Source organism: Laetiporus sulphureus, assembly GCF_001632365.1.
Source record: "Laetiporus sulphureus 93-53 unplaced genomic scaffold LAESUscaffold_77, whole genome shotgun sequence".
NCBI lineage: Eukaryota > Fungi > Basidiomycota > Agaricomycetes > Polyporales > Laetiporaceae > Laetiporus > Laetiporus sulphureus.
The window spans coordinates 41,478-53,379 of NW_024468586.1; the positions used below are offsets into that span (position 1 = coordinate 41,478).

At 51.1% G+C, this 11,902-nt stretch overlaps 4 protein-coding genes across 4 annotated transcripts; 3 read left to right on the forward strand and 1 right to left on the reverse strand.

Moving 5' to 3' along the window:
- Positions 1–919: 919 nt before the first annotated feature.
- On the forward strand, positions 920–3,204 carry LAESUDRAFT_665737 (general substrate transporter; the record flags this gene model as incomplete). The annotated part of the gene is made up of 12 exons (XM_040905206.1): positions 920–981; positions 1,041–1,069; positions 1,125–1,176; positions 1,240–1,365; positions 1,414–1,441; positions 1,505–1,563; positions 1,616–1,826; positions 1,880–1,925; positions 2,048–2,303; positions 2,357–2,456; positions 2,515–2,824; positions 2,894–3,204. The coding sequence occupies 12 exons, from the start codon at positions 920–922 to the stop codon at positions 3,202–3,204; spliced, it is 1,590 nt and encodes a 529-aa protein (XP_040758357.1).
- A 627-nt stretch (positions 3,205–3,831) lies between these two features.
- On the reverse strand, positions 3,832–5,204 carry LAESUDRAFT_732117 (uncharacterized protein). Its single transcript, XM_040910175.1, has 6 exons — positions 5,059–5,204; positions 4,935–4,994; positions 4,782–4,866; positions 4,624–4,733; positions 4,368–4,571; positions 3,832–4,311 (listed from the first exon to the last, which is right to left on the reverse strand). The coding sequence occupies exons 2-6, from the start codon at positions 4,989–4,991 to the stop codon at positions 3,910–3,912; spliced, it is 858 nt and encodes a 285-aa protein (XP_040758358.1). The 5' UTR covers positions 4,992–4,994; positions 5,059–5,204; the 3' UTR covers positions 3,832–3,909.
- Positions 5,205–6,079: 875 nt separating this feature from the next.
- Positions 6,080–8,395, forward strand: LAESUDRAFT_533884 (uncharacterized protein). Its single transcript, XM_040902845.1, has 8 exons — positions 6,080–6,285; positions 6,336–6,956; positions 7,005–7,014; positions 7,067–7,164; positions 7,216–7,665; positions 7,722–7,795; positions 7,848–8,216; positions 8,274–8,395. The coding sequence occupies exons 1-7, from the start codon at positions 6,224–6,226 to the stop codon at positions 8,183–8,185; spliced, it is 1,653 nt and encodes a 550-aa protein (XP_040758359.1). The 5' UTR covers positions 6,080–6,223; the 3' UTR covers positions 8,186–8,216; positions 8,274–8,395.
- A 2,206-nt stretch (positions 8,396–10,601) lies between these two features.
- On the forward strand, positions 10,602–11,181 carry LAESUDRAFT_718037 (uncharacterized protein; the record flags this gene model as incomplete). Its single annotated transcript, XM_040907387.1, has 3 exons — positions 10,602–10,796; positions 10,957–10,991; positions 11,058–11,181. The coding sequence occupies 3 exons, from the start codon at positions 10,602–10,604 to the stop codon at positions 11,179–11,181; spliced, it is 354 nt and encodes a 117-aa protein (XP_040758360.1).
- Positions 11,182–11,902: the final 721 nt, after the last annotated feature.

Below are 11,902 nucleotides of genomic sequence, written 5' to 3' on the forward strand. Positions count from 1 at the left end.
CGGATGGCTTGCAGCCTGTAAACGTGGCGATGGCGTTCTTTACATCCGTCGATGGCAGTCAATGAATCTCTCCAGAATTAAAAGGAGAAATGCAAGTGCAGTAGGCATCGTTTGTGTGGATTCAGAACGCTTGATCATAAGGAGGCCATAAGTGAAGCGGGAGGACGGCACGCCTGTGCTATCGGAGATTACACGGTCACATGATCAACACTTAAGCTTACACGTGTACACGCTCGAGCCTCGACGTTCGAATCTGACAGCCGCCACTTTAAATTTGCTCGCTGCCTAATATACCTCGTCTCTACATTTGTTCTCGAAACATGATCGTGCACTTGATTTCTTTGCTGCACGTCTCTACGCTGTGGGCTTGTTGCGGCTGTAAATCGTGGCTACCTCCGATGTAAATGTTGCGCGTGTACGGTGGCTATCCGTGCTGTAGGTTGTTGTGTCTATACCATGAGCTGCATTGAATTTATATCTCACAGATATATGCCAGTTCAAGCGAATTTGGTCGTTGACATGCATTGGAAGCAGCATGGACCCACTGGCAGAGTCCCTTACACGGAGAGTCTTCGGCTCACTGATCATGTGCGCCATTCAACGTCCATTTCGTTACCTCTGTCACACCCAATTCTTGCGATTCCTATTGATTATAACACCGCGTTGGCACTCCGACATCTGGCGAATGGTAGTGGCCTTGGGACACAAGACCAGCTTATCGGCCTCCTTTGAAATTCATGTCGGGTCTCATGAGCTGTAACTCCAGCGTACTCCTGGTTGTACCTGCAGCGTACTCCTGGTCGTACCTGATATGCTTTTGGAACGTAGCGCTCTATCTTAGGCTAGATCAGTGCATTGTATCGCTCACGCAATGGCGACTTCTTCTTTCTCCAACGCGATGCCACGGAAAACGCTGTCGATGTTGTGTGGCAGGCGATTGTATTACACCGCGAATTTTGTGGCTAGTCTGGCCATTTTCTTGTGAGGTGCATCGACGGATTATCTGTGAGCTCGCTCATGTCTTCGATGGCCCGTGGCAGCTTCGGCTACGATCAAGGTATCATGGGAGGTGCGTATGATTGAGTACATAGATAAAATATAGAGGGCGTTAACGGTCGATGTAGGCGTCAACAACTCCCCGGACTATGTTCGCGTTATGAGGCTTGGATATTCAACGTGAGTTCCGCGAAAACGAAGTGCGTGTTGAGAGGTTGACAATCCATGGGCACTTGCTGGTAGTTACGGCGGTTCTTCTGAAGGCTATGTGGTCACCATCACAGAGCCCACACGTCAAGGGGGAATTGTCAGCATATATTACCTCGGTACGCTGCTTGGATGTCTTATGGGAGGTGCTCTCGGAGATCGGTAAGTGCACGTAATGTGGATGTTTCTCGTTGCTGACCATTTCGCCAGGATTGGACGTATCAAGACGATGATACTTGTGAGGCATTAGCCTTGTCACACATCTCGGTGTTTGACATGGTGCGTATCACTGGTATCGCAGGGTAGCGTATGGGTTCTTGCCGGAGCCATCTTACAGTGCTCGGCGCAAAACATCACTTGGTGCGCATGTCCTTAACACTCTGGGAGTTTAAATGGATAAGTACGATGTCAGGATGCTCTGTGCTCGCCTCATAAATGGCATCGGGACCGGATACCTCAACGCCATAGTACCAGTTTGGAGCGCCGAAGTTGCATCGCCCAAGACAAGAGGAGCCTTCATCGCGAGCGAATTCACCCTGAACATCTTCGGCGTCGTCGTATCGTATTGGCTGGAATTCGGCCTCAGCTTCATCGGTGATGGGACCAGCCAAGTACGATGGAGGGTACGTGTGTTGGTCGCGGGCCTGAAGTCGAAGGCTGATTGGAGGACTGGTAGTTGCCCATCGCTATCCAAGTGCTGCCGATCCTCGTCTTTATGGCAAGTGAAGTAGGATTGTTGATTCGATTGGTGCTGACGAACTCGCGATAGGGCTTGGTCCCTTCCATGCCGGGTGAGTCCAGACGCATTTGGTATCGTTCGTTGAGCATTGAATCACTGCGACAGAAAGTCCGCGATGGCTCATGAAGGTAGGCCGGCTGGAGGAGGCACGCTTGATTCTCGCGCGTTTCCGTTCAGAGGACGGAGATCCTGAGAAACCAGGCGTGATGGCAGAGTACGACGAAATTCTCGCAACGGTGCAGCTGGAGAAGGAACATGCAGCAGGGAACTCGTACATTGCGATGTTCTTTGGTCTACATGACGGCGACCTACATGTTGCACGTCGCGTGCAACTATCCATGTGGTTGCAGATCTTCCAGGAGTGCGCATCCTCTTCCTGTACAGCGGTCTGCATCTCTAACGGATGAGTTGTAGGTGGACGGGCATTGCAGCAATCATCTTCTATGCGTCGACCATTTTCTCCAATGCTGGCTATGCACCGCGGAAATCGCAATGGTTATCAGGCCTGAATTATGTGAGCCTTTCGCTGACTCATGAGGCATCAATTTATGCATTTACTGCTTGTCCGAAAGATCACATACACGCTCTGCAGCTTGTTTGGGGTAGCTGCCATCGACAGAGTAGGCCGACGCATAGGTCTATGGTGGGGTGCCGTCGGACAAGGCACCTCGCTGATCCTCGCCGGTGCTTTCAGTCGACTGCTGAAAAACAATCATGCCAAGTCCTCTCAATACGGCGGGGCAGCGGCGCTCTTCGTTTTCAGCTATACGGCCATCTTTGGTGCAACGTGGCTGGCGATCCCATGGGTGTATCAAACGGAGACATTCCCACTGTACGTGCGCGCACGAGGGAACGCATGGGGCATGGTCGGTTGGTCCATCGGTGTGTATGTGTCTTACATTTCGTATCGCTACTGAACGATTATCGTGATCGCCGCGACCGTGCGTTTAGGCAACGGCTGGATGACCCTGCTAAATCCGATCATGTTTTCCCGCATGAGAGAGAATACGTTGCACGTCTTCGGCGCAATCAATTTCGTGACGATCCCTATAGTATGGGCCTTCTACCCGGAGACTGCAAATCGCACGCTAGAAGAAATGGACCATCTGTTTACGAGTAGAAGCCCTTTTGTGTGGGACGAAGAAGCGCATTTCAGACTGTGGAAGGAGGGAAACGGTATGGTCACTACGGTGGCCAAGGGGACCATAAACGAGGACAATAATGAAGTCGTTTCTTTGGCCAAGAAGTTGACAGCAGAATGAATTGGTAGGCAGGCCCGAACAATGAGGATTTTGTTGCGTCTGTTCCGATTTGCCGTCACTGGAGCTTTCCATCGCTCACGCTCAGTTTCCTCTGCTAGTATTTAAATAACAATAAAAATGGCGAAAAAGGACTAATGGTGTCACACCGGTTCCCAGACGGCCTTGACTCTTCGAAGGGCAAAACGTATGCTCATTGCTGTACAAGTTGTGATATTCGAGGCGCGAGGACAACAATCAACTTTCACAAATTACAATTCAAATAGACTCATGAATCTGGTTGAAGTCCTCCCATAGAGTTTGCTTGAATTATGTTGTTAGAAAGCGGGTTGTCTAAAAATAGCCGCTCTCAACGTACCTCATGGTTTTGGTAGGTCTGTGTACAGCATATATTGGACATTCTGACCGATGGGCACTTTGGCGCTTACAACATTGAACATAGCATCCACTCAACGTGATAACCGGGAATGTGGTGCATCCCAATTTGCTTTAGATTGAATAACTAGATAGAAACAACACGGTCGACCCTGCGTTACATTAGATCCATTCTCCACTCTCCACTACGGCCCACTAAGCATTGCGATATATCAGCAAGGATTGGAGATGGTGATGATGACAACAACGTCGTACAAGAACAATAGCCAAAGAACTCCATGAGATCACGACGGGCACAAAGTATCCGGGTATTCGCCACAACTGCATTCGCTTTCAATCGGTGAGCTTCGGAACAACGTTGACGAGCTGGTCCAAATTGATAAACTGCACCCAAGACTCGAGATCCTTGACGTCCTTCTGCCAGATAAACTTGGTGTCCCGAGTACCTCGGAAAAAGGCAACCGCACACTGATACACCTCCTCGATGACGGTGCCGTTGCGTGTGATGCCAATCTGTGCCTGCCAGACGCGGAACTCCCAGCCCTGGAGCGGGAGCCCGTCGCCCGTGCACGCCTCACCGGGAATGTTGAACTCGAGTCTGGTCCAGTCGAAGCCCATCGGCTGTCCGATCGCCTTGATGTATGCCTGTTTGAGAGCGAGCAGCAGGCAGAGTCGCCGTAGGATCACGTCATCGGGCTCTCCGGGCGCAATGAAGCTCTGCTCGAGCGGCGTAAGCTGCAGCGCTGTTAGATGAGCATGGGCGCGGATGATAGCGATGACGGGCGACGCACCTTGTGATGGAATGACTCGGCGTACGCGGCCACAGTCGCCTCTGGAGGGAATACGCATAGCTGCTTGACCCCGAGCCCGACGTTGACTACGTCCTTCATGCGCCCCTGGGTCATCACCATCCCGACGACGTTGTTGTCATAGCAGAGGTGGTACCCGATCATTGCTCGGAGGCGGTTCGCGGGGTGCATCGCGCTGTCGACGTCCTGCGGAACACCGTCTGCATCGCACCTCGTCTCAAACAAACGCACCACATACCTGCTCTATGTAATGTTTACCGTTCGGGCTGATCTGATCCCTCCACTTGGCACGAGGTATCCGCCTGTGCCGCATCATCAGTAGCGGCAGCATATGCGCAACAACTTGTCCTGTAGGACGCTCAGCAGCAGCTGAACAACTAGACACATGCCACTCACGCATGGTTTCTGGATTAGTCGGAGCAGAAGGAACTCGTGAATGAGGAACACATGTCTGCACTGTTTGATAGCATCGTTCGTATTCCTGAAAGTGTGGCGCGCATATTAGCATCAGCATCAGGCGGAGGCAGTGGATTTTCTCCTTTGTTTCACCTCAGAAGTCATCTCACGATTGAGAAACAGCATCCACACTAGTAACGGGCACTCCATTTCCTGTGACATAACTGTACGGTCAACGTCGAGTCTGCAGAGATGACCGTTTTGAGACTGTAGCGACCTTGGTGCGCACGGACGTTACAAGCTCGAAGGATTCGTATAGGAAAAGGCTTCAGGGAGATAGTGACTGTCCGCTGCAGATCTGGCTGGCGGAAGGGAATGCAAGAAGTTGAAAGGCGTGGGCTAAAAGCATGGTGACGGTGATTGTGCAAGCGCAGAACGTTGCCGCCGCTCGCTTATCTGATTTCTTTTCTTTAGATATATCCTAACGGGTTCATCTCAAACAAAAGGCGACTTGTGCTGCCGTCAACATGTTCGATTTACATAAATCCCGCATAATCATAGACAGATGGCTCGGCAATGTCAAGAACCAACTACACGAGTTCACGCGTGCCACACCGCCTCGTGCTCAGATCGAGTTGAGTGTGATTTAATTTTCTGTAGATTGTAGTGCCATATTGTCCAGCGACGCAAGTCGTACTTTGGTTTGAATCAATGTTAAGGCTGAGGAGGACCTTGCTGTGTCAAACTGTAGTGATGATACCATGGTGCAGTGAATCCGTATCCACGATCCAGCTAAATGGAGCTAAATGTATGCGCAAGTCTCGTTCAACCCATTGAAGCCATTGAAGCCACTTACGACGGTCATGGGCATGTATGCACATGTCGTGGGCCCGACCGTCTGTCTTCATCCATCGTGCTAGTATCTGCTTGACCATTGGAGCGTGCCCTATACTCGTACTGCGTGTTCGCTTCCTTGGTTTATCATCATGAAAGCTTTGCCAGTTGTGAACACGCCATTGCCGGAACATTTGCTTCGTCATTCACACGTCAGTTGACATGCATAATATAGTTGCCTGTTAACCGGAGCATTGGACAGGGCACATCGAGGTCCGAGGAGCTTCAAGTTGGGTCCTAGTGCGCCGGCCAGAGCAACTGTGCATCTCCCGTGAGATAACCGTCGAATCGACAACGTTCTCTGCTCGAGTGTGTTATTTCCGACCCTTGACCCATCTGCCGTCTACTTATCGCGAAATTTTTGACAGAGCAGTAGATACGGTCATGTTCTGAGAATAATCAGGCGCTGAAAATTGATCCACATGGTGTTCCCCGTCTTCTATCGTTCACACTCTCGACATCCCCGGGAATCAGTACACACGTATGCTGCATATATCGTATTGTGTTGAGCGAGGCCCCACAGAGCCGACGACTCTTCGCTGCACACGATGAGGCTGCTCGCGCTTTGTCTGTCACTGTGCGCCATCGGCGGAGCATCAGCACAATCATGGTGGGTAGGCAGGATTATTATCGTATGGAATGGAGGTAACGTCTACCCAGGTGCGGCAAAAACTACATGGAGGGCTCCCCGGTCGTACCTCCTGGTGGGCAGTTTCTTATCCCCGCTAGCTCCTCCTCGCCGCTCCTCGCGTTCCGCTGCGCACCCGCGATTCGTCCCTACGTAGCCTCGGACGCCGGTTCCCCTGCGGGAATCCTCATCGATGCCGTTCTCACGTACTCCGAGATCAGCGATGCAGTGCCAATCAGCCTCCCGGACTATGATGGCCGCGCAGGTGACGTGGTCGTGGTCGTCGAAGTGGACGGGAAAGTCGTCACGGGCGGCGTCGTCGCTCTGAACGCGACCAAAGTCGAGTTGCCGTTCTCGCTGTCCGGACTCGCGGCGCAGAAGGAGCCGTATGATGTGTCGTGCACTGCGACGTATGTGAGCGCTGCAGCGGGCCCGCAGAGGTTCAGCGCGGCTACGACCCTGTCGTACCTTCCGGAACCAACCGATGGCAGTGCGGTGGTGAAAATGGACCTGAGGACTGGTGTTTTGTTGGCGAAGCCCGCGACAGGTGAGGGAGGGGACTACGAGACTGTCTTTCCTGTGGGGTTCTACACGGCGTTCGGGGACTATCTCGCGACCAACTTGTCCAGGATCGATGAGGCGAAGGAACAAGGGTAAGGAAGGCTACTCTGACTGTTCTGCCTATCACTCATCATTTTCAGATTCTCAATCGTACGTTCGGATCCATGCGCTGCAATATAATTGACGGCAACGTCGCCTGCAGATCCACCCGATCCCAACGTATGACAACCTAACGCAGCTGCAAGAGGTCATCACACGCATGGAGGAGGTCGGCATTTATCTGATGTACGATATGCGCTGGTACGTGTATGCACTCTCGTCCGTACTATGCCCCTTCTGAATACGCGGCAGGACGTATACGAACCTAACTTCCATCGCGGAGCAGGTCAACATGGTGAAGAACAGCCCCTCGCTGCTCCTTTGGTATACGGGCGACGAGCCTGACGGGAACGAAGACCCGTTGAACGGGACGACGCTCGCATACGACCTCATCTACGAGCTTGACGGATACCACCCCGTCTCGCTGTGCCTGAACTGCTTTGACTACTATTGGACGGAGTACTCGAACGGTGCGGACATCGTGCTGCAGGACACATACATGATCGGGAACAATGTGACATTCTCTGTCGAGTGGCACACGCCGTGCACCCCGGACTACGGCTGCTGCGGCTGCGACGACTGCAAGGGCGACTTTGAGGACATCAGCACGCGCATGGACATGTTTTCGTACCGGATGTGGGTGAACGGCTGGGACAGGACGAAGACGCTGTGGACGGTCCCGCAGGGGTTCGGAGCGGCGCAGTAAGCGATGCGAATTGTGCCTGAATTGTTCACTCATAAATTGGCGTACCGAGCAGGTACTGGTCGCGATATCCCACCGGCCCAGAATTTATCGTCCAAAGCGTCCTCGCCATCAATCACGGCGGCATGGGTATGTTCTCCCATTTCCTCCGCACTGCATAGCGCTCACTATCCTACCTTAGGCGTGGTCTCCTGGGATGCGCCCACGACGGACGACATCTGGGCGTATGCGGGTTTGCTCGCGCAGTCTTCTGCAACGCTGAAGGCATATATCGCGAGCGATGCTGCGTCCTTCCGACACGTCTTCGTAGACCAGATCGACGTCGGCCTCTGGACCGTCGGCGCGCAGACGCTCGTGCTCGCGACGAACCTGAATTATGCAGAAGAGACGTTCGACCTGGCGAGCGTAGAGGGCCTCGTGACGCACCCCGCGGTGCAGGTGCTGGACAGCGGGGCGACGCTGAGTGGGAGCGTGATTGCGTTCACGTCCGTAGGTACGGGCGGGTTTATACTAGGCTGATTGGTGTCTGTGCGGACGTCCAGTTATTGATGTACGCAACCTTGGATTGGAGTACATCGTGAGAAATTCATGGTTGTCGCTAGAACAGGAGCGGTGAATATGTGGTGCAAAAAGGGCTCCGATGAGACGGAAGGACCGCATAATTGCACCGAGACGTCGTAGGAGTGAAGAGGACTTTGAAGCGCAAGTAGCGCCTAGCGCACTCTGAAGCGAAGCGGTGAGAGGCTATATTCTTGTACGATAGCTACCTTTGTCTATGCGTCGCCGAGAATGTCCAGAGCATGCCAACATGAGTAGCATTGACAACAGTACGTAGTAGCAATAGTACGAATCTTCAATCAGGTCATGCAAATATATAGTACTTAGCCAAAGACAATGAGATCTGAAACCACTATGTGAACGTAAAGTATCATCATAGAGCCACCAGTGGTATGGGAACAACAGCCGTCCAACAATGTCCATCCAATAAGCCTGTACCACCTGCTAGTATTGTTGGAAATGGCCGACCGATGGCATTTCTGGTGGAACGCGCTCAACGCATCAGGAGGGACGAGTGCCAAGCGAGAGTTGAGACGCGTCACATGGCGGTACCTGGAAATGCAGCAGTCGAGTAGGGAAGGGCGGAAACCATATAAGTACGCACCTGTACCCTGTAGTCCCCAGTCGTTTGTGGCCCTAACCGGCCTCTCACTCCTTTGCGTCCATGAGACGGGAAGCTGATGGTTGGGTAACACCGGAGCCGCACCAATATTTCCTAGACGTATCCTTGCCATAGCCACCCAGAAGGTTGTCCAGCTCGGCCTGCAGTGCTTCGGCGGAATTGTGCGCCAGCTCGAGGTCGTCCGTATAAACCGGGCTGCAAGACGAGGTTGCGGTTGAACAAATAACCTCGAAGTAAGCGAGATCCAGAACGGAGCACAGAAAGCACATAGTGTACTGCAAGAGGCTTGTGGGTAATCATGTGTGCTGCAGCAAGTTATGTTGTGGGAATCTTAGAGGCGAAGCAGCGGGTTGAGACGAAAATATGTGCAGAGGTAACGGAGCATTGCAGGCATCGTTATGATGCATATTAACAGCACGGTCTAGACCGAAGGTTTGCGTACCAGGCTTTCACATGAATGAAGGTACGGGAGGGTGCAATATTTTCTCTGGCATCACAGCACGCGTAGTGTTCTGTGCTAAGGACCCAAAATGATTCCTCCGTCTGCAAGGCACGAAGTCGCCTCGCGTCTCCGAATCCTTCCTTGACAAATGAATCCACTCGATTATACACGAAAAGCGGACGTATTGGTAAATGCTGGCATGAGAGGAAGGTACATTGCGCCGGATCGGAGACATTCTTGAAGCAATTCAATTCCCGTCCATTGCGGCCAATCACGCGGGCTAGGGAATTGAAGAGGCGGTTGTGTCTGCATAAGAGGAGACAAGCAGTTTGAAAGCCAGTGAGAAGCCATTGGTCCTCAGGTAGTAGGTGCATTGAGGATCCCCATGCCGAGCTGGGAGAAAGCGCACCCTGCCGTCATATGAAAAGTGCATCGAATCCACCGTGTGCTGGTACACAGGACAGGCGATCGAACGAGCGAGCACTGAGCGGCGGGAAATCGCGGCGCACCCCATATTCATGCATCATGGGCGAGGATGCGTAGCTTCAGCAAAGGCGGAGTTGGCGTTAGGTCTACCTAACCTATATATCTGCTGACCTCCCTCTGTCAGAGAAGCAGATATTTTGTAGTCTGCCTAGGGGAGACAAGAGTTGGCTTACGCCACGACAAAACAGCTGCGAATGACCTCCAGTGGTAGAAGCAGCAAGCCCAATGTTATCTTGTGGTCAGCTATGTTGTCGGGACTCCTCAACGAATGATTCAAATAGCATTGTTCTAGAAGCCAGGTCGTTCTTCGAGCGGGCGTATTGGCGTCATGTGAAGGATCTCAGGAACTCCTGGATCTGCTCTCGCCTAACCCATCAGGGTTCTCTGGTTTGAGTAGAGGAGTAAAGACCAACTCGAAACTGAGGGGTAGGCCTCAGCTCGAGCAAGTATATATACAAGTGGGGTAGTACCCCTGGTACCGGGTGTAAGACCCTGCATACCCTAGGTTCATACTAATACATCATTATGGCATGCTATGGCGTGCTCAGGCCTAGTGGAGTCCGTTTAAGTCTAGGAGTGTCTATGGAGTCCAGGCCTATGATATCACTATGACGTAGGGTCACGTGGCTGGTACATGTTTGAGGGATGTCTGAGTGGCGTAGGTATACTAAGATATACACGTGGAGGCGTAGTGGTATCTTTTATATATAGTAACTTGGTGGATAAATAATGATCCGTGGGCGCTTGAGACTTGTGGCACGGAAAAACTGTGACACGTTGAGCATAGTGAGGCACAGCGGCAAAGCAGGTATTATTGCCGATCAAAGATGAGGATGTGGGCTGTGCGGCTGTATGCGCACTGCTGGCTGCTTGCGTATTCCTCTCTCTCTGCTCACATTCCCTGTGTGGACTACCATCTTGCATTGAACGTTTGCACTCTTCGCTACACCTTCTTGACTACAGATTCAATGGACAAAGCATTCGAAGACACCTTCCAGCTGCATGGAGAATCACCCGGCCCTGTGAGTCTGGCTACTGTGCTCGACTCAGAGCATCCTAAGTTGACCGCAAATCAATCGAGTGAGGCATAATAGCAGATCACATATAAGCTTGTTTAGCCTGCTGATGAACCTCTATGACATACATAGAATGTCAACACTGCAATGTGCTGACGATTCTCAGGCTCCAGTGCCTCAGAGCGAAATCTCTAAAGCACAGTATGTTATTGCAATACACTCTAGACTGCTTTGTGTAGTCTGAAACAAATAATGAACGTTACCCAGAGCCTCAAACCCATTGTCTTCGGCGACTCAAGATGACACACCAGCTGAAGAAGGAGAAATTCTGTATGCTTCTTCCACTCTTGCGGCATATAGTGATAATAACATTGTAGAAGGCCTCATTTGATATTGTCTGAGCTTTCAATGAAATTGAGAACCATATTGCAAACTTTGAAGAATACATTAGCTGGGTATGTATTAACTGTTCTGTGAGATAAGTCCAGAAACTGTGCATACTATTCATGCACAAGGCTACCATGGAAGGATATTGTCAAGTTGGTCACAGATTTGTGTAGCATAACAGAAAGGGCTACAAGGTACAACACTGTTCCAGAACAGCACCAGATTGTTGATAATAAATTCAGGCTAGAAGATGACAGATACCTCACAAAAGATAACTATGATCTTCAGAATGATTCAATTCAAGCACAATTGGAAGCAAAGACCCTGCAGCTGTTTCTTCAACATCTCAATATCTGTATCAGGAATTGGACAATCTGCTGAAAAATGGCAAAATCTTCATTAATGGGCAGAAAGTTGCACATCACACTTTAGATGGCCAGAAAGATCTTGGCAGTGCTCTACAGAGCTGCTTTGACTATCTGGACAATTTGACAAATATTGACAACGCCATTGCTGTAATGGAGAATGCTGTGCATCTTGCTTCAGAAACTCATGCAGCTAAACCTATATGGCTTGACAATCTTGAAATTGCTTTACAGAGCCACTTTGATCATCTTGGCAATCTGACAGATATTGACAAGGCCATTGAAATGAATCAAAAAGCTGTGGACATCACCCCAGATGGACATGCAAAGAAATCTGTATGGTTTCACAATCTTGAAAAT

Excerpts from the sequence above, each read along its gene's own strand:
- LAESUDRAFT_732117 (XM_040910175.1), bottom strand. The coding sequence starts at position 4,991 with ATGGAGTGCCCGTTACTAGTGTGGATGCTGTTTCTCAATCGTGAGATG. Across the intron at positions 4,867-4,934 it reads ATCGTGAGATGACTTCTGAG|GAATACGAACGATGCTATCA; the intron begins GTGAAACAAAGG and ends CCACACTTTCAG. Across the intron at positions 4,572-4,623 it reads GTAAACATTACATAGAGCAG|GACGTCGACAGCGCGATGCA; the intron begins GTATGTGGTGCG and ends GGTGTTCCGCAG.
- LAESUDRAFT_533884 (XM_040902845.1), top strand. The coding sequence starts at position 6,224 with ATGAGGCTGCTCGCGCTTTGTCTGTCACTGTGCGCCATCGGCGGAGCA. Across the intron at positions 7,165-7,215 it reads CTGATGTACGATATGCGCTG|GACGTATACGAACCTAACTT; the intron begins GTACGTGTATGC and ends AATACGCGGCAG. Across the intron at positions 7,796-7,847 it reads CATCAATCACGGCGGCATGG|GCGTGGTCTCCTGGGATGCG; the intron begins GTATGTTCTCCC and ends ATCCTACCTTAG.